Source organism: Microcaecilia unicolor, chromosome 2 (assembly GCF_901765095.1).
Source record: "Microcaecilia unicolor chromosome 2, aMicUni1.1, whole genome shotgun sequence".
Lineage (NCBI taxonomy): Eukaryota > Metazoa > Chordata > Amphibia > Gymnophiona > Siphonopidae > Microcaecilia > Microcaecilia unicolor.
In genome coordinates, this window is record NC_044032.1 from 77,840,731 (window position 1) to 77,861,097 (window position 20,367).

General features: G+C 45.7%; 1 protein-coding gene across 1 annotated transcript in view; it reads right to left on the minus strand.

The window, feature by feature from the left end:
• Positions 1 to 20,367, minus strand: part of RICTOR (RPTOR independent companion of MTOR complex 2) — a 468,276-nt gene that overhangs the window by 328,924 nt on the left and 118,985 nt on the right. The window contains exons 8-10 of the mRNA XM_030193057.1: positions 16,813 to 16,982; positions 12,310 to 12,377; positions 10,929 to 10,996 (exon numbers count right to left, since the gene is read on the minus strand). Of these exons, the coding sequence (XP_030048917.1) occupies positions 10,929 to 10,996; positions 12,310 to 12,377; positions 16,813 to 16,982 (306 nt within the window). The remainder of the gene's footprint in view (positions 1 to 10,928; positions 10,997 to 12,309; positions 12,378 to 16,812; positions 16,983 to 20,367) is intronic.

The following is a 20,367-nucleotide window of genomic DNA, read 5'->3' on the forward strand; positions in this document are numbered from 1 at the left end:
AACTCAAAAATACTAAGATGCAGTCAGAAGCCCATCAGCAAGAAGGATGCTATCCAGTCTTTTGCACTGAGTGTCACATGTATGATTATCTCCCAGTTGATCAGCGGTTATATGTGTGTGCCCTATGCAAAGAGCTCCTAGCTCTCAGAGAACGGGTCCGTTCTCTTGAGGTTAGAGTAGCAGAATAGGTGGAACTGAGTGAGAGAGGTACATAGAGGAGACCTACAAAGATGTTGTAGAGAAGTCCCACCTCCAGTCTGGTAGCCCCTGTGCTGCCATGGAGAGAGGTCTCCTAGAAGGAGAGCATCACCCTGGTGAAGAAGGAAGTACTACTGTAGCAAGGACCTGTCCTCCAGGGGATGTACTATCCTCTCGCACCGAGGATATGTCTCCAACTTCTGCCCAGAACAGAAGGGTTAAGACAACTGTTGCAGTTGGTGATTTGATCATTAGGCATATAGATAGCTGGGTGGCTGGTGGATGTGAGGATCGCCTGGTGACTTGCCTGCCTGGTGTGAAAGTGGCAGACCTCACACGCCACCTAGACAAGATCTTAGATCGTGCTGGGGAGGAGCCAGCTGTCTTGGTACACGTGGGTACCAATGACATAGGAAAATGTGGGAGGGAGGTTCTGAAAACCAAATTAAGGCTCTTAGGTAAAAAGCTGAAGTCCAGATCCTCCAGGGTAGCATTTTCAGAAATGCTCCCCATTCCACGTGCAGGACTCAAAAAGCAGGTAGAGCTCCAAAGTCTCAATGCATGATTGAGCCAATGGTGCAGGGATGAGGGATTTAGATTTGTTAGGAACTGGGCAACCTTCTGGGAAAGGAGGAGCCTGTTCCAAAAGGATGGGCTCCATCTTAACCGGGATGGAACCAGGCTGCTGGCACTAACTTAAAAAAGTAGAGCAGCTTTTAAACTAGAATTGGGGTGGGGGGGGGGGGGGGGGGAGCCGACAGTCACCCAGGAGTGTATGGCTTGATGTAGAGTGTCCTTGAAGGATACTATTGAAGGGAAAATTAGGTTCTTACCTTGGTAATTTTCTTTCCTTTAGTCATAGCAGATGAAGCCATTACATATGGGTTATGTCCATCAACCAGCAGGGGAGATAGAGAGCACTCAAACTTTCACAGTGCCCTCTTGGCCAGCTAGCTCCACTGCCTCTTCAGTATTTGAAGCTTCCAAAGCAGTATGGCAAACCGCAATGGGAATCACAAGAGCTTTCCTCACAGCGAACGATGGCCCATCACAAGGGCATGAACTCATAAAGGAGGGAATGCACATCCTCCTGGAGGGAATAAACTCATCCTCCTTATTGTATAAGTGGAGGGGAACACACGCGCCTCCTGGAGGGAATCACACATCCTCCCAACACACTGGAGGGAATAAACTCATCCTCCTATTTATAGAACTGGAGGGGAACACACGCGCCTCCTGGAGAGAATCAACACATCCTCCAAAAAAAACATGCTGGAGGGAATGAACACATCCTCCTAAATTTAAACTGAACATGAATCCTGAAGATTGTTTTCCAACTTTCTCCCAAGGAAGGAACTTCAGGAAATTAGAACAGAACCTGAAAAACAAATTCACAGCATACAGACAATCATACAGGGAGGGCTCATGGCTTCATCTGCTATGACTAAAGGAAAGAAAATTACCAAGGTAAGAACCTAATTTTCCCTTCCTTGTCATCAAGCAGATGAAGCCATTACGTATGGGATGTAACAAAGCAATCCCTAGATAGGGTGGGAACAAGCCACACCACGCGCTAGCACTTGTGCACCAAAACGCGCATCCCTCCTGGCAGCCACATCCAGCCTGTAATGTCGGGCAAAGGAGAGCTTAGAAGCCCATGTTGCTGCACTGCATATCTCTTGAAGAGAGAGTGCTCCAGTTTCAGCCCAAGAGGAAGAAATCGCTCTAGTAGAATGTGCCTTAAAGGCTACAGGCGGAACCCTGCCGGCCAGCAGATAAGCTGAAAAGATAGTTTCTTTGAGCCAGCGGGCAATAGTGGCTTTAGACGCTGGAGACCCTCTGCGAGAACCGGATAGTAAAACAAACAGATGATCAGAAGTCCTGAAAGAGTTAGTAACTCGCAGATACTGCAGCAGAGTCCTGCGCACATCCAAAAGGTGCAGCTGCCCAAAAGATTCTGGAAACTCTTCCTCTGAAAAAGAGGGCAAGAAAATAGGCTGCTTTAAGTGAAAGGCTGAAACCACCTTAGGCATAAAGGAAGGCACGGTCCGAACAGTGACTCCGGACTCTGAAAATTGCAGAAATGGGTCTCTACAGGACAGCGCCTGGAGCTCTGACACCCATCTCGCCGAGGTAATGGCCACCAGAAAAACGGCCTTCAGTGTCAAGTCTTTCTCCGATGCTCGCCGAAGCGGCTCAAAAGGAGATGCCTGCAGGGTTTCAAAACTAGCCCCAGGTTCCAAGCTGGACAGGGTGCTCGCACTGGAGGTCGGAGTCGAAGCACCCCTCTAAGAAACCGTGCCACATCTGGGTGAGCAGCCAAAGACACGCCTTCCACCTTACCACGAAGGGAGGCCAACGCTGCCACCTGCACCCGCAGGGAATTATAGGCCAAGCCTTTTTGTACACCTTCCTGCAAAAAGTCCAGAATCGGCGAGACAGGAGCCCGCATTGGAACAATGGCTCTGGAAGCACACCAAGACTCAAACAGGCACCAAATCCTGGCATAAGCCACGGAAGTGGACCGCTTGCGGGCTTGCAGGAGAGTGGAAATAACTTTATTGGAATAACCTTTATCCCTCAATTGCGCCCTCTCAATAGCCATGCCGTAAGACCAAAGCGGCCGGCGTCCTCCATGGCTACCGGTCCCCGAGTCAACAGGTTCGGTACCAGAGGTAACGGCAGAGGAGCCTCCAGGAGCATCTGTCGGAGGTCTGCATACCAAGGTCTCCTTGGCCAATCCGGGGCGATGAGGACCACTTCTCCTGGGTGCAGCCGAATCCGCAAGAGCAGGCGCCCTATCAAGGGCCATGGGGGAAACACATAAAGTAGACCCGGAGGCCAGGGTTGAGCCAAGGCATCCAACCCCGCCGAGCGAGGATCTCTCCGTCTGCTGAAGAAGCACGGGACTTTGGTATTGGCACTTGTCGCCATTAGATCCATCACGGGCTTGCCCCATTTGGCACAGATCTGCAGGAAAACTTCGTCTGCCAGATTCCATTCTGCTGGATCGATCTGATGCCTGCTCAGATAATCGGCCTGCACATTGCTCTGACCTGCAATATGAGCTGCCGACAGACACTGAAGATGCAGCTCGGCCCAGTGGCAAATCAGCTCGGCATGCGCAGCTAGTGCTCTGCACCTTGTTCCGCCTTGTCGATTTATATAGGCCACCGTTGTCGTGTTGTCCGACATCACTCTGACAGCCAATCCTTCCAGGGTCACTTGAAAGGCCAGAAGCGCCTGAAACACCGCTTTCAACTCTAGGCGGTTGATGGACCACTCCGACTCCTCGGGTGTCCATAGACCCTGGGCATGCTTCCCCTTGCAGTGTGCGCCCCAGCCCTTCAGGCTGGCATCTGTTACCACTAGGCACCAAATGGGGAGCGTCAGCGGCATTCATCGCCGCAGCATGCTGTCCGAGAGCCACCACTCCATGCTGAGACGGGCCGCAGGGAGCCAAGTAAGTCTGCATTGGTAATCCTGAGAAATAGGAGACCATCTCCGGAATAGGGAATACTGTAGAGGTCTCAGGTGCGCTCTCGCCCAGGGTACCACTTCCATCGTGGCTGTCATCGATCCCAGCAGCTGGACAATGTCCCAAGCTCGCGGGCGGGGTATCCTCAGGAGCAGACGGACCTGATTCTGAAGCTTGCACCGCCTTAGCTCAGGTAGGAACACATAGCCCGAGACTGTGTCGAACCTGGCCCCCAAAAACTCTAGAGATTGTGAAGGGGACAGGTGACTTTTGGCCATATTGACGACCCAGCCTAGAGATTGCAGTACTGAGACCACTCTGGCTGTAGCTTGTAAGCTCTCTGTTGCAGAGTCTGCTCTGCTGAGCCAGTCGTCTAGGTACGGGTGAACCCTGATACCTTCTCGCCTGAGAAAAGCAGCTACTACCACCATTACCTTCGAAAAGGTTCGGGGAGCTGTGGCGAGGCCCTGAACTGGAAATGTTTTCCCAACACCGCAAACCTCAGAAACTTCTGGTGCGGGGGCCAAATCGGTATGTGCAAGTAAGCTTCTTTCAGGTCTAGAGACGTGAGAAACTCTCCTGGCTGAACCGCCGCAATGACGGAGCGCAGGGATTCCATGTGGAAATGCCGCACTCTCAGGGACTTGTTCACTTCTTTTAAGTCCAGAATAGGGCAAAAGGACCCACCTTTTCGCGGCACCACAAAGTAGATGGAGTATCGGCCGCAGCCTTGCTCGGCAGGAGGCACCGGGGTCACTGCCCCTAACTGAATCAGACCTTATAAAGTCTCCTCCATTGCCGCCCGTTTGACGGCAGAACCGCATCGGGACTCCACAAACACGTCTCTTACTGGGGCGTTGAATTCTATTCTGTATCCATCTCTGATCAGGTCCAGAACCCACTGATCTGAGGAAATCTTGGCCCACTCCTCGACAAAGAGGGAAAGCCGTCCTCCGATGACAGGCATCGAGGAGAGGGCCGGCGCACCTTCATTAAGAGGGTCGCCCCTGAACTCCTGGTCTTGAGCCACCGGCTGCGGAACGCTTGTCCGAGCGAAAGGAGTTCCTCTGCTGACCACGGGCACGTGAAGTGAACCCAGCAGAACGCCCCAGGCGGTACCTTCTAGCTTCACGGAAGCGAGGTCTGTACGAGGAGTGGACCGCCTGGCCCTTAGAGGAAGGCCTCTGCCTATCTTCGGGCAAGCGCTGGGGTTTTGGATCACCCAGGCCTTTCACAATTTTCTCTAACTCCTCACCAAATAGGAGAAGTCCTTGAAAAGGCAACTTCACCAACCTTTGCTTAGAGGCCATGTCCGCTGCCCAATGTCGTAGCCACAGATGACGGCGAGCCGCCACTGCTACTGCCATTTGTTTAGCCGAAGCTCTGACAAGGTCATAAAGGGCATCAGCCAGAAAGGACAAGGCCACCTCCATCCGCGGAGCCACATCCAAGAAGGGCTCCGCTCCATCTCCGGGCTGAGCCACTGCCTGTTGCAGCCAAGCTAGGCAGGCTCTCACAGCATAACAGCTGCATGCAGACGCCCGAACAGTGAGACCTGCAATTTCAAAGGACCCTTTCAACGCTGTTTCCAGCCTACGGTCTTGAACATCCTTCAGGGCAACACCTCCTTCAACAGGGAGGGTAGTTCTCTTTGTCACCGCAGTGACTAGGGCATCCACTGTAGGCATTTGAAAACGAGCCATATGTCCCTCACGCAGAGGGTATAACTGCCCCATAGCCCTGGAAACTCTCAAAGGTCCCTCAGGGTCAGCCCACTGAGCCGAAACAAGCTCTAGGATGGAGTCATGCAAAGGGAAGGCCCGAGCAGCTTTCTTGGTACTAGCCATCCTGGGATTACCCGAGGAGGCCATGCCACTGTCAGGATCTTCAATCGAGAGGGCCTGCAGGGTATCTGAAATAAGCGCTGGCAGCTCATCACGGTGGAAAATCCTCACCGCGGAGGGATCATCCAGATCCTGTGGTAAATCCGCACCTGACTCTGGTTCCTCAGACCAAGAACGTCTGTCAGAGTTCTCCGAATCCTCACACCCCGACCACGGGGGGGAAAAAGGTGCACCACAATCTGAAGGGGAATTAACCCTTCTGCGCTTATCTTTAGGCCAAGCATCCGGGAAAAAAACCTCACTGGGCAGTCCCAGGCCAGAATCCATCGGGGGGGCAATCAGAGGAGCCTCAGGCGACCCTTGAGGAAGGGCTCTTTTCATCATGTATGCTTTATGCAGCAAAAGCACAAAATCCGGGAGAAAATCTCACCCTGGGCACCCAAATCCTGTCCGGTGCTAGCCACTCCTGAAATAACCTCATCTCGAGGTGCCCCACCCGGCTCAGGTCTCTCCGTGTCCAAGGAGGCCGCGCCATGCGGTGTAAGCAAAATGGCGCCCGCTGCCAGCTCAGAGCGGGAAGAAACATCGCTCGCCATGCTCGGGCCGGCTCCTACGCCAGTACAGCACGATTTACAGAGCCCTGCTGCTGATTTGCGCTTGCCACAAGTGGAACAGCGCTTTACATTGTCCGCAGCCATCGCCGAAAAACGGCGGTAAAATCCAAAATGGCGGTTCGCGCCAAAATCGCCCCGATCGCGGGCCCACCCCGGAGGAGTTGGAAAACACTCTTACCTCAAAGGATCTAGTGTACAACTACGATCCTGCTGAAAATCAGGTCAAAAACCTCTGTTCCAGCGTCTCTGCGTTTAAAAACGCGACGCGACTTTTTTTTTTTTTTTTTTAAGCTGTGAGGAAAGCAGAGGTATTGAAGACTCCGGAGGCTCAGATGAGTGGGAAAGGCAGGGAAAGGGCGAACCTATATGCCTGCATCCACTGTTGGTGGGTAAGGACAGGGAAAGCAAGGCAATATGTCCACATCCACAGAGGTATAGGTAAGGCAGGGAAAGGGCTAACCTATGTGCCTTTAAAGTGAAGCTGCTATAGCCTCCAACACCCCGGTTAACAACTGGCAAGCCAGGAACCACCTCCCGGCAGATTTTTCTGGAGCTCGAACAAGCTGCAGCCACCCTGCTAAGGGAGATAGAGAATACTGGAGAGGCAGTGGAGCTAGCTGGCCAAGAGGGCACTGTGAAAGTTTGAGTGCTCTCTATCTCCCCTGCTGGTTGATGGACATAACCCATACGTAATGGCTTCATCTGCTTGATGACAAGGAAACAGGACATTTAGGAAATCCCAATAGAAAGGTTTCAACAATGCTGAAAGTAAGCCAGGTGTGCTTAATGAGAGAGTAGGATAAAGGATCCCCTTCAACTTCTAAGTAGCTTGTAGATCAAAGGAAAAAACACAATTTGAAGTGCCTGTATACAAATACTAGATGCCTAAAAAACAAGATGGAAGAGATAGAATATATAGCACTAAATGATGAGGTAGATATAATAGGCATCTCAGAGACTTGGTGGAAAGAGGACAATCAATGGGACACTGTGTTAACAGGGTACAAACGGTATCACAATGATAGAGAGGATCAAATTGGAGGGGGGGTTGTGCTATATGTTAAAGAGGGAATTGAGTCAAATAAAATAAAAATTCCACATGACACAGAGTGGAATTATTATGGATAGAAATTCCATGTGTGAAGGGAAGGAGTATTCTTGTATGGCTATACTACCGTTCGCCAGGAGAGAATGAACAGACGGATAAGAAATGTTTACAGAGATTAGGAAAGCTGGTATATCGGGCAACACTTTAATAACGGGTAATTTCAATTATCCTGACATTGACTGGATAAATGTTACATCTGGAAGTGCCAAGGAGATAAAAGTTCTAGATGTAATAAGCAACTGCTTCTTGGAGTAGCTGGTCCAGGAACTGACCAGAGGAGGAGTCATTTTGGAACTGGTCCTTGATGGCGTGCTGGGCATAGTGAGAGATGGCAGTTTTGGGTCCCCTGGGAAACAGTGATCATAACATAATCAAATTTGTGCTACTATCTGGGATGAACCCACAAAGAAAATCTACTGTACCTGCATTTAATTTTCAAAAGGTCGACTATAACAAAATGAGGAAACTAAAAGGATCGGCTGCAAAGGTTAGCATGGACATTATTCAAAAATACAATCTTGGAAGCCCAATCCAGATGTATTCCACATATTTGCAAAGATGGAAAGAAGAGAAAGCATCAGCCAGCATGGTTAAAAGGTGAAGTAAAAGAGGCCATTACAGCCAAAAGATTGTCCTTCAAAGAATGGGAAAAGGACTCAAACAAAGAAAATAAGAAGCAACATAAGCACTGGCAAGGTCAGATGTGTTATGCAAGGGGGCCGTTGCAATCTCTATGGGCGGAGAAGGATAGTCCAAGACCTCGTGCATCTCGGCCCTGGGCTCATCCACAACACCTCCATAGGGAAAGGAATGTCCTTAGATATTTCCCGGAGGAAAAAGAAAGACTCTCAGGTGGAGACAATCTTCCTTCTATTGGCGGAGTAGGATCAGAGGGGACCCCATATGACTCTTCCTCCGAAAAGTATCTGGGATCTTCCTCTTCCTCCCACGAGCACTCATCATTGGTGTCGGACAAGAGCTCTCTAAGAGCAGCCCGAACCCGAGCCTGTCTCGACATCGAGGAACGACAACCTCACGGGGGATGCCAAGAAGTCGACCCCTGCCTGTACTGCGGCGAAGCTTCCTCCTCCGATGGAGAATCAACCCGGATGGCGGCAGATGCTGAAGCTGCAAGCAGCACCGAGGACGGGGACCTCACCACAGGTGGAGACCCACTCGACACCTCGCTGCTCCCAGCACGATGTGGTCGTTCGGCAACCATTACCTGCGCTCTCGAAGTTGATGCTTCCCTCGACGACGCCGATCTCGGTACCGATTTCGATGTTGACGTCAAAGGACCAGACCGATCAGCAAAAAGTCTTTCACGCTGAGCCTCCCGAGACACTTGGGTCCATTTTTTCATTACAGAACACAGCTTGCAAGCAGCTGGCAAATGTTCAGGCCCAAGGCACTGAAGACACCACCGTGTGGGGGTCGGTACCCCAGACAGTCCAGTTGCACCAAGTACAACGCTTGAAGCCGCTGGGTGCCTTTGATGACATGGGCGGAAAAACAGCAGCTGCGAAATTAAAAGACGCGATTGTGCCAATAAAAAAGGCACAAAAAGAGAAAAAAGGGAAAAATAACCCTGACCGCGCGGCCAAAAGAGGGCCGCAATGAAAAGAAAGAAAACTTACAACAGGTGAGGAAAAGTAAGAGAATAAGGGATTTTTTTTTTTTTTAGCTTTGAGTTGAAACTAAGCAAAAAACAAGGAAAAATGAAAAGAAAAAAACTCACGCGCAATCCCCTGGGCCGAAGGCAACAGCGAAGCAGGAAAAAAACTCCGTGTTACCAACGTCACGGAAAAAAAACAACTGCGGGCAGGAAGCCGTTCGCACATGCGCGATGCGCTCTGCCCACGCGATGCAGCATTCGAGAGACTTCTTTGCTCTCAAGATTTTGCCGGTCTCCTGGGCCATCGCGGACGACGACCCATCCGTGAGAATAATCAGCCTGCTTGTCCTCGGAGAACATTTTCATAGACCTATAAGGAGGAGACTCGTACAAGTGCTTTTGAGTCAGTTACGTCATTCCATGAGACTGTCCCATGGGGCTTCTGAGCCAAGTATGAATACACTGAATTTTTATAACTATAACCCTGTGTACTTGTCACTGACAATAAAGTGCAGCATTTGATAAACTGTCACCCAAAAGCACAGCACATCAAATAAGGCAGTAGATGGTGAACAACTCAACACACAGGGCCGGCCCCAGCACTACACAAACTACGCAGTTACCTAAAGTGGCACAATTTTAGGGGCAGCAATCTCTCCCACTCTCCCAGTCGTTGGTCCAGCATTTCTCTCTCCCCTGTCCTCTTTCTCTCGCTCATGATCTGGCAACTCTCCTATCACTCCCCTCCCATATTCCAGTAAATTACCCCCCCCCCCCCATCACTCAGTGTACTTTCAAATTTGCATTTACTTCTAAATTTTGTCAGCAGTGGCAGGCAGCGATTCACACACACACTGCCTGCAGCTACCCTGGAGAATTTCCCTCTAACGTACCCTGCCCCACCAGAAACAGGAAGTTGTATCAGAGGGGAAGGCTGCAGGGCAGCCGCAGGCAGCGCATGTGAGTCGCTGCCTACCACTGCTGGCAAAATCTAGAAGTAAATGCAAATTTCAAGATACACTGAAGGGGGGAGAGAAAGAGATGCTGGACCACAGCGGGTGGAAACGCTGGAAGTGCGGAGATGCTGTCTTGGTGGGGGGGGGGGGGGGGGAGACTATGCTGACTGGCAGATAAGAGAAGAGAGAGAAAGATGGTGCACTGTTCGGGGGGGGGGGGGGGAGGGAACATGGAGATACTAACCTATACATGTGTGTGAGAGAGAGAGAGTGGATGGGGGAGGGGAGGATGCTTGACCCAGTCATAAATTTGTTGCAAATACTGAACAGACATTTCATATTAATTTTCAAAAAATTGATGGAGAAGGTTGTCGTGGCACAGTGAAGATTCACTTAGTGTGTCGGATACTCTTGGGCTGGCCCTGTCAATAACCTAAAAGGTTTGAATTAGCCAATGTACCATTCTTTCAGAAATACAGAGAAATTGCCTCTGCAACTCCTCAGTGACTGCCAAGCTGAAAATCCAGTGGGATGCAGCAGGAAAGCCATCTTTCTTTGGACCATCTGGGGACATTGGAATGGGTATGCAGAGAACTGAGAAAATAAAGTCTGCTTCACTCAGTGGAGGATGTCTTTAGGCTTTAATATCAAAGCCGCCTTTCAGATCGTCTAGTGGTTAGTGCAACTCCATGATACTTGGTCTTCTTGGATGTCTTCAGTGCCAGGTCAATGACCTAGGATTTTTCTTCTATGTCGTCAAGATAAGAAGAGTTTCATCTTGCAGACACTGACAGCACTTGGTGATATCAATATGCAAATGTCACACTGGAATATACACAAAATTTTCACCCAAACATTCTTTAACAAGTCCTATGTGATCTGTGGCCACAGAACTACTGCACATGCCGAGAAGGGGTTTGAATCAAAATAATACTCTGAAAATGTGTTCTGTTATCAGCACTGCCATAACATTACCTATCAGTAAATTTGTGCTTTTCACACTGGGAGCTCCGTTTATCTTAATATGAAAAATCAAAAAAGGATCAAAAATAAACAGTAAGTTTATTATTGACTTGTTCAATAAATAAAACCTGCTTTTAAGAATAAAAACATACCTGCCCACGATCGGAATGCTGCCACTATTCCCATTTTGCTGGCTAGGAATCGTGCTTCTTTGTCCTCCCTGTCATTTAATGAACAACATTTATTAAGATACTAAAATAGTTACAATGCTATCACACCAAAAATAACTCTTAGTTACTGTAAAACAACAAAAGAGACAAACTGGAAAACAGAAATACTGTAGCTATTAAACTTAAGTTTAGGAGAAACACACACATTTAGAAGCAATTTTCAAAGTCATTCCTGTTACATAGAAACATGATGGCAGATAAAGGCCAAATGGCCCATACAGTCTGCCCATCTTCTGCAACCCCTAACTCTTCCTTTTCCTAACCGATACCACATGCCTATCTCATGCCTTTTAAAATTCTGACACAGTCTTCGACTCCACAATCTCCACCGGAAGGCCATTCCACGCTTCCACCACACTTTCTGTGATATAATACTTTCTTAGATTACTCCTAAGCCTGTTCCCTCTTAACTTCATCGTATGCCCCCTCATTCCAGAGCTTTCCTTCAGCTGAAAAAGGCTCACTTCCTGTACATTAATGCCCTTGAAATATTTAAACGTCTTTATCATATCTCCTCTCTCCCAGCCTATACATGTTGAAATTCATAAGCCTGTTGGTACACACTGTTACTGGAGGAGGCGGCTGGGGGTTAAGGTGGAAATTGCAACACGTGTAGTTTTGTATTTCCAAAAGTAAACACACGTTATTTTAATCAGACAGTGTCCACAGAAAATACTCAGACGCTTTCATCTGCTTTTTCTTCATTACAATAATTTTGAAAGCTGGTGCAAAGACCGTGTGAAAAAGCATCCATAATGTGGGTAGTTTGTAACTTACCCTCTTAGTAGATAAGTTTATTACAGACTAATTTGTGCAGCAAGTAAGCACGTTATACCAATTTTCCAAGGCAAAGTAAAGGCATATTTTCTAGTTGCATGCATTCATTTCTAATGACATTTCTCATGTCGTTGGGTAAATGAAAAAAAGCAGAGGGGAAAACCATGAAAATTTCATGATTTTCATGTGCCGTCAATAGTGCACACTCCTTCAAAAGTGCATGCTCTTAACGATATTGCCTGCATGACAAAGTGACTCTCCTCCCCACTCCCACCCCAAACAAAGTTAAACAATCCCAGACACGGTACAGAAAAAGGACATGAAACAAAAATTTTCTGGCTGCACACCTCTAATACTTTTACTTTGAAAATTACCACAAAAGTACACACATTAACACATGCTCTTCAGTGTGTACAAATTTCATGGTTTTATCCATGAAAATAATTTTTAAAAAGCATTCCTCTTCAAAATATTTAATTCTACAGTTACATTTTGGTCTTCAGTTTGAGGGAAAACTGGAACTTACTTCAATTGGCCTTCAGCAGTGTCCGGATTGTGTCTGTAGTGGAAATCTGTATATGGTGCTAAAATTTGCTAAATAGAAAAAAAAATTATGTAGTAGTATGTTTTTCAAGATACATTTTCTCATCTGAAATTCTTCCAAGTCTGTCATTTTGTTTTTTTTTAATTCTCCACATCTATGATGTTTAAATATTATACCAGTTCACTAATGTAGGTTTGCATACTCTTACAGTCTGGACTTTTATTGTGACCAAAAGAAAACCATTCAAATCAATATGTACCAAATTTTATAGCAGTATTTAAAACAGATGGATTGTAGTGTCTGGATTGTCGAGAAGCTCACCTCTGGACCAATTAGCCCATAAACATCCAGGCATATACTACGAAAAGCCCACAGATCTACTACCCTGCATATATTCCCTGCACAACCCAAAAGAACTTTTTAGCAGCCCAAGATATGAAGTGGCTAACCTGTCTTCCACTTATCCAGGTGGGTCTAGACTCCATGGGGATAGGTCATGGGAATACCTTCAATCAATCCATCCCAATCCTATGCTCTCACACCGAAAACCCAGATATAAGAAAAACTAAGAAAACCCGGATTATCACCCTGCAAACTCCTCTGACTACCCAACAAGCCCCGAATAACTGATTTCAGGTGTCAAGCCAAAAAAGATCAAGCCCAAACATCGCCAATGAAACTTGTCCAATCTCTCGTCAATCCCCTATCACCATGATGCCTCCACAAAACTATCTCTAGTTCCTGTACCCTGCATGCATGCCAACGTTAGATCAATTAGAAACAAGCTTTTACTGCTCCAGACCTGATTGAATCAGATAACTTTGGCCTAGTCTTCCTGGCAGAGAAATGGCTAAAAGAACTAAATAGCCCAGAACTACTTCATTTATGCCCCCCAAGGTATAGTATCCTTCACTGCCCCCATATCATGAACAGGGAGGAGGTTTGGCAATACTATACAAAAGCTTCATTCACATGAAACTGACTCCGACACAGCCCCCAACCTGGAATACATGCTCTACAAATCTTAAGTCAACTCCAACTTACCTTGCAGCTCCATTGGAATCCTATTAATATACAAACCTCCTGGCCCTTGGCACAAAATACAAGCTAAAATGTCTAAACTCCTGAGCTTATGCTTATCCCAACTCCCTAGACTAATAATGGTAGGTGACCTAAACATAACACTTGAACTAGAGGATGACCCTAGTGTCAGCTCCCTCAAATCTTTGCTAACAACTGTTGATTTCACCCTCGGCCATATGACCATCACACATGAAAAGGGACGCATTCTTGATTTGGTCATCTCTTCTCTCAAACGTTAACTGGACTGCCATACCATGGTCTGATCACTTTCTTGCCCACTTCAACTTCCACATCTGCATGCGTTCCAAAAACCCCCAAAAGGCCAGATCCACTATGCACACAAGAGGGAAAATTGACAGCACCATGTTCTGGAACTTAATTACAAATAAGATCAGTATGCAACCTAGGGATCACTTAGTAATGAAAGCTGAGTGGGACTCCATCACTGAAGACTGCCTGAACGCCATAGCTCCCATGAAACCCCTAAAGACCAGGCCCTCCAAACCTAATCCCTGGTTCTCTGATTTCTTGATGAGCCAAAACAACAACCTAGATGCAGATGCCTAGAAAGCGCTTGGAGGAAATCACATGACCCAAACACCAAAGTGAAATGGAAAGAAACACTCTGATCTTACAAATTCCACTGCGCAGATGCAAGAAAGAAATACTGTTCTACAGTAATTGGGTCTGAACCACCTGACTCAAAAAAATTAATCTCACTAGTAAACAAACTTCTTACTCCCCCAAATCCCAATAAAACCGAGATCGATAACCAACCCAAAAGGCCACGACCTGGCTGACTTCTTTCAGGCCAAAATAAGGAAGATTCAAAATGACCTTACCAACAATCCTATACAACCTACAGCTCCTACCTCAACACAGTTGAAGGAAGAACCAATTGAACACATTACTGCAGATCAAATATGGACATCCTTAAACCCATAAATGCCAACGATCTTCAAATACTACTTCCCAAAGTAGTATCCCACCAATGCATTCTTGATTCCTGCCCTCCCTCCCTGTTCGCCAACTCTCCGAACACAATTCTGACATGGCTAACCATATACCTAAATAGCCTTCTTACAATCAGAAAACTCCCAAAAGAGATGGGCTGTATTGCTCTCACCCCTATTTCTAAAGCTCCCGATCTGGACATGTCCTTTGCATCTAATTTCAGACCCACTGCAGGGATTCCCTCATTGACTAAACTACTAGAAACCCTCATCCGTCAAGAATTGTCAAACCAAACTAACAGGTTTTCCTGCTGCCACCCCACACAATTCGGCTTCAGGCCCCAACACAGCACAGAATCCCTTCTACTGGTGCCAACCAGCACTGTCAGGGATTACCTAGCAAAGGGCAAACAGATCATCCTGCTACAATACACCTGAGCTGCCCTTTGACTCCGTGGATCACCCTTACTTCTGTCCAGGCTCAGCGATTTCAGAATACGGAGACTTGTACTGAACTTCTTCAGAGATTTCCTTCAAAATCGGTCATACACAGTATGGAAGGGGGGTTTGAACCTCATCGAGGAGCTGGGCGTCCACATGTGATGTACCTCAGGGCTTCCCATTGTCCCACTTTACTGTTCAACTTATTCGTGAGTACCCTCTCCCATATTATCTTGGGCAAGGGAGAACACATTTTTTTCATACACAGAGGACATCTTAATGCTTGACCCCATAAAACCCACACTCAAGGAAACTTCTGACAAAGTCTATCACTAAATGAGAAAAAATCCACAAATGGTTCTTAGAGCATATGCTCCAACTAAATCAAGCCAAAACAACCCTTCTATGGCTCTACAACTCTATGGCTGATCTTCCTCCTAACCTGCCATTGCCCAATAGAATAACCCCTCAATGTATCCAAAGAATCAAGAGTCCTGAGTATCACTCTAGACCCTGCACTAACCCTTGAAGCACAAATCAACAAGTATGGTAGAAATCCTTCTTCCGCATGCGTCACCTAAGGCTGCTAAGATCCTATTTTCATAGTTCACATTTTATTGTTTTGGTTCAGATGCTCATCCTGTCCAATCTAGACTATAACTCCCTACATACCGGATTAAACAACAACCTATTATCAAAATTTCAACTCATCCAGAAAACTGCGGTATGGTTGATCTTCCGACTAAGAAAATATGAAAGTGTCTGGACATCTAAGAAAACTACACTGGCTAAATGTCAGAGCTCGAATCACCTTCAAGTCTATCTGCCTCATCTTCCAAGTGCTATATGGAAATACATTAAAACTACTGATCCAGCTCTTCTCTAGTTGCTTCTTTAACTCTGTCAGACTCCAGGACAGCATACTACTGAAATACCCTCCAATCAATAACATAAAATACAAACATCAGGCTAACTCAATAGTCCTCTTCCGCGCCATTTCAGAATGGAACTCTCTACCAATCATGAATCATTCGGAATCCAACTATATGCAACTCTGCAAGAAACTGAAAACCCTACTGTTGGACAAATTTTAGCTACTCATGCATGACACTATCACGTTAAACCTCCCTCACCTCTTCTCCTTTCTCTCATCTGCTGTATGCTATGCTTGCACTGTAAATCACCTAAAACTTCTTGCTGGGAATTGTATACTACATAAGCAACAGATTAGATTAAAACATCCTGTTTTCTAGGACAAGCCATTCAAATTTGGATTTTATCTGTACAAATTAAAGATTATTTCATTTCTCAAGAACAATTTTAAAACTCTTTTCTATTAGCATTTTTACACTGCTATTTCAGTCCCTAAGCAATAGATTACATAGGTAAAACCTGTGCTTATGTTATGGTCAGAATAAATAATGTGAAAAAATCATTCATAATTAAATACACATATAAATTGGAAGAGGATGGCTGTAAACAGTTAGCATAAATAAACTGCTGGCTCACAGATGTACCCTTAGTGATGGCCCTTGAGCAGTTCTATGGTTAGTCAGGACCCTCGACAAGCAACCTATCCTACCGCTTAGCAAGAAAATGATCTGGAATTCTCCAAATCTAATGTTTAGATACATACCAGAAAGACGATAAATTACATGCCCCTGTGCCATTTTTTCTGCACTGCAAAATATCTCTTCTGAAAATCTATTTATACTTTCACACAGTAAACTACAATGTATTTCATGCCATGTTGCATTGCCGAAAATATTTTAGCCCCCATTTTCAGCTAGTACAAACAGGATGTTTCCAGAGGACGATGGCCCAATCACAATGGGGCCTTTTACTAAAACATAGCAAGCGATAACAGAATTAGTGTGCCATAAGCTTTAGTAAAAGGGTAAGTATTTTTTTTTGTTATATCTTATTTACCAGAATTTCAAACTATAACTATAAATTTTCTGCCATGTCTCAAAATCAAATAAAAAAAAAAAATAAAGCAACCTCTTACCTCTAATTCTACGTCAGCTCGCACATACTGTCTGGTCTTTGGATGATTAAGAAGGTACAAAATTGTAGTTATAAGGGCCTCATTTATTCGGCTTAATTGGCAATCAATCACGTTTTTCAAAATGGTGCTGAGGCCACCTCTAAGAGCTACTACCTCTGGATTATGAAGTGCTGAAACAGAAATAAAATGTCCATTTCAATAAAAAGGAAAAATCCATCATAACATGAAGCGTTACAAGAATATTTTATTGATACTATATTTTTAACTATACTAATAATCTTTTTTTTTAACATACTTCCTACAATCCCACCAACAGCACTGTCATTTTCAACTAAACTCTACACAATCTCTGCACCACCATCTCTGTGGTGTCCCCTCAGGCAGAAGGGATAACATATAGTTCTTATAGAATTGAAGAGGCAGCTCATCTGAACCTAAGTGTAATTAAAGAAGCTGGCTGATAAACAGGGAATAATAAATCAAACCAAATGCGGGGTAAGAACTTCCCAAAACAATATCAAATATACACAAAATAGTGGGAGCTCATAAACTGACTGACGACAAGGAGTCACTGTCTGTGCAGGAGGAAAAAGTCTCAAGAAGCTCACTGGTGTACTGGTTCTCTTGATAACCTCAGACCGCTGGGCCCTGAAGCAGACATCGAAACATCTGGCCACCGTCGGTCACGGTCTTTCTGAAAAAGAGGAACCGAGGAAGACACACCTAAGCTAAGTCTAAATACCCTTAATACATTAGAGCTTAGGTAGTTTTGTAAAAGGCATTTTTGCTGTCAAATTGCACTAGAGGAGGTTTTTTCTAGCCAGTGATGAAGCAGCCCTGCTCCAAGTGTTTCTAACGCCAGTGAGCTTCTTGAGGCTTTTTCCTCCTGCACAGACAGTGACTCCTTGTCGTCAGTCAGTTTATGAGCTCCCATTGTTTTTGATAACCAGGGAAGCCAGGGTTCAAATCCCACTGCTGCTGCTTGGGATCCTGGGTAAGTCACTTAACCTCTCAATGCCTCAGGTACGGACTGTAAGACCTCTGAAGACACAAACGTACTTACTATACTTGAATCTAACACGCTAAATCCAAAGTCCCTTCCCCAACGCCCCGTTTTCACATATTCTGGCCACATCACCCCTTTAGGCTTGGATAATGTTCAATGTCTGTCATTGGGATGTGCTAAACAGAAATGCATCCTGCTCCATCTGTGCCAACAGACTAGCTCCTGAACCCAGTTTTTCATTTTGTAATCACACACCAATTATCAAAAAATATAATACAGAGGGATCCTCAATGGTGGTAATGAAAGAGTATAACATCAAAAAACAAGGGTCAACTGTATTCTAATTGATAGCAAAAATGGGCAGACTAAATGGCAGCACAGCAACCAAAAGGTCAGGGTAAAGACTAAATGGCACCATGTTTTTTTCTGATTAATTTCTGTTTTTCATTTAGCTACTAATTTAGCAAGCAAATGAGTTATACTGAAGATATTTATAAAGAGAACCCAAACCAAGGTGAGCATTAACACAGAAAAAGAGTTGCTTAGTAAATAGAAATGTCTTTGGACAGCAGTCATATGGCACCAACAAAACATTTACTAACCTAGAGTTAGAAAGGACTGGAAGATATTTCTGCTCACATGTAGCCAGAAACACACAGCTGAGTGCCACAATGCCCGCTCAGCCATTTATCAGAGCTTCTGAGATAAAACTAAATACATAAATAAATCTTCTAAACTCCAAAGAGAGGAGGAAGGATATGTATGACTGGCTTATCCTGCTTATCCCACGGAAACCATCAGTTACAGACAAGCAACTTTAGTTAATTTAATACAGGTTTGATATACCGCCCTTCCAAAGATACCAGAAGGAGAAGAAAAGGAACTCCATCAAAACTAATAGGAAAGACAGCTGAGTGGTCCAGGACCACAGGTTAGGCTCAAGGTGCAGCAACTCGGCCAGGAAAAGCCAGGGCACAAAGATGGGCCATCAGCAGAACTCGGAAACGAGGGTAGGACTGCTCTGCACAGAGCGTGGAGGGAAATGCATTCCAAAGGGAGGGAGAAATACAGAAAAATGCTTAATGCAAGGTTGACTCAAGGCAAAAAGAGCAGGCAGGGGGTGGGAGAGATGGTAGGTAAAAGCAAAGTGCAAAAGCGCAGGATGGGATATAGCGGAAAATCAAAGAAGACAGGTAGGATGGGGAACCCTTGTACAGAGCTGTATGAGCGAGGGTAAGACGCTTAAACTGTACACTGTAGGAAACACGAAGCCAGTGGTGATGGGCCAACAAGGAGAAACATGGTTGAACTTGCAGGAATGGGCAAGTAAGTGGATGGCAGTGTTCTGGACCATCTGAAGCAAGTGAAACCACCACAAGGGTGGAGGTACACAAATTCCTACAAAAAGTAGAATCTGAGGAAAGGGGGAGTAGGAGGAGTAGGCTCTTGAACACCAGTAGGCGACGTAGATAGGAACAATCTCTTTATTTAATTATACACTCGACTCAACACAGCCGTGTTTCGGCGCTTCAGACGCCTTCTTCAGGAGTCTTGTGATATATAAATATACGAATATTAAGCTCAAAGAGAATGAAAGCAAGGCTTCTGCTACAATTGTAATCCACTGCCGATGCAGGAAAAAAGCTCAGCATATTCAATTGAATACGCTGAGCTTTTTTCCTGCATCAGCTTATAAAGCCAAATCAGCTGTATGTCTTTCTTTTTGGATAAGCAGAATGAAATCTGCCACTTATTTATTTGGATTTATTTACCGCCTTTTTGAAAGAATTCACTCACTTATGTTTATGTAATTAGATTCTTGATATACTGCTTTTCTGTAGTGTAACCAAAGCAGTTCACATATTACACACAGGTACTTTCTCTATCCCTAGTGGGCTAAATCCCCTATCCATGCTTTCCTTAAGACAACCCAAACAACTAAATATTTGTCCAGGAAGAATTGAACAAAAATATTATGTTCGCTTTTAAAAAGATGTAATACCAAGTGTTCAAAATGTACTATTATGGTTAAGTTAGTATCCATCCGCGTGAACCGATACTCTCATATCACCCCTCTCCTCAAGTCGCTTCACTGGCTCCCGATTCGCTACCGTATTCAGTTCAAGCTTCTCCTAATGACCTTCAAATGCACTCAATCTGCAGCCCCCCATTACCTCTCTACCCTCCTCTCCCCCTATGTCCCCACCCGTAACCTCCGCTCTCAGGACAAATCACTCCTATCTGTACCCTTCTCCACCACCGCTAACTCCAGACTCCGTCCCTTCTGCCTCGCATCACCTTATGCCTGGAACAGACTCCCCGAGCCCATATGCCATGCGCCCTTCCCTGCCCATCTTCAAGTCCTTACTCAAAACCCATCTCTTCTCCCTTGCTTTTGGCGCCTAACCACCTTCCCCATTCATGATACACTGACTACACTGACTACATAGTTTGTTACCTTTAGATTGTAAGCTCTCTTGAGCAGGGACTGTCCTTCCCCATGTTTTAACTTGTACAGCGCTGCGTAACCCTAGTAGCGCTATAGAAAT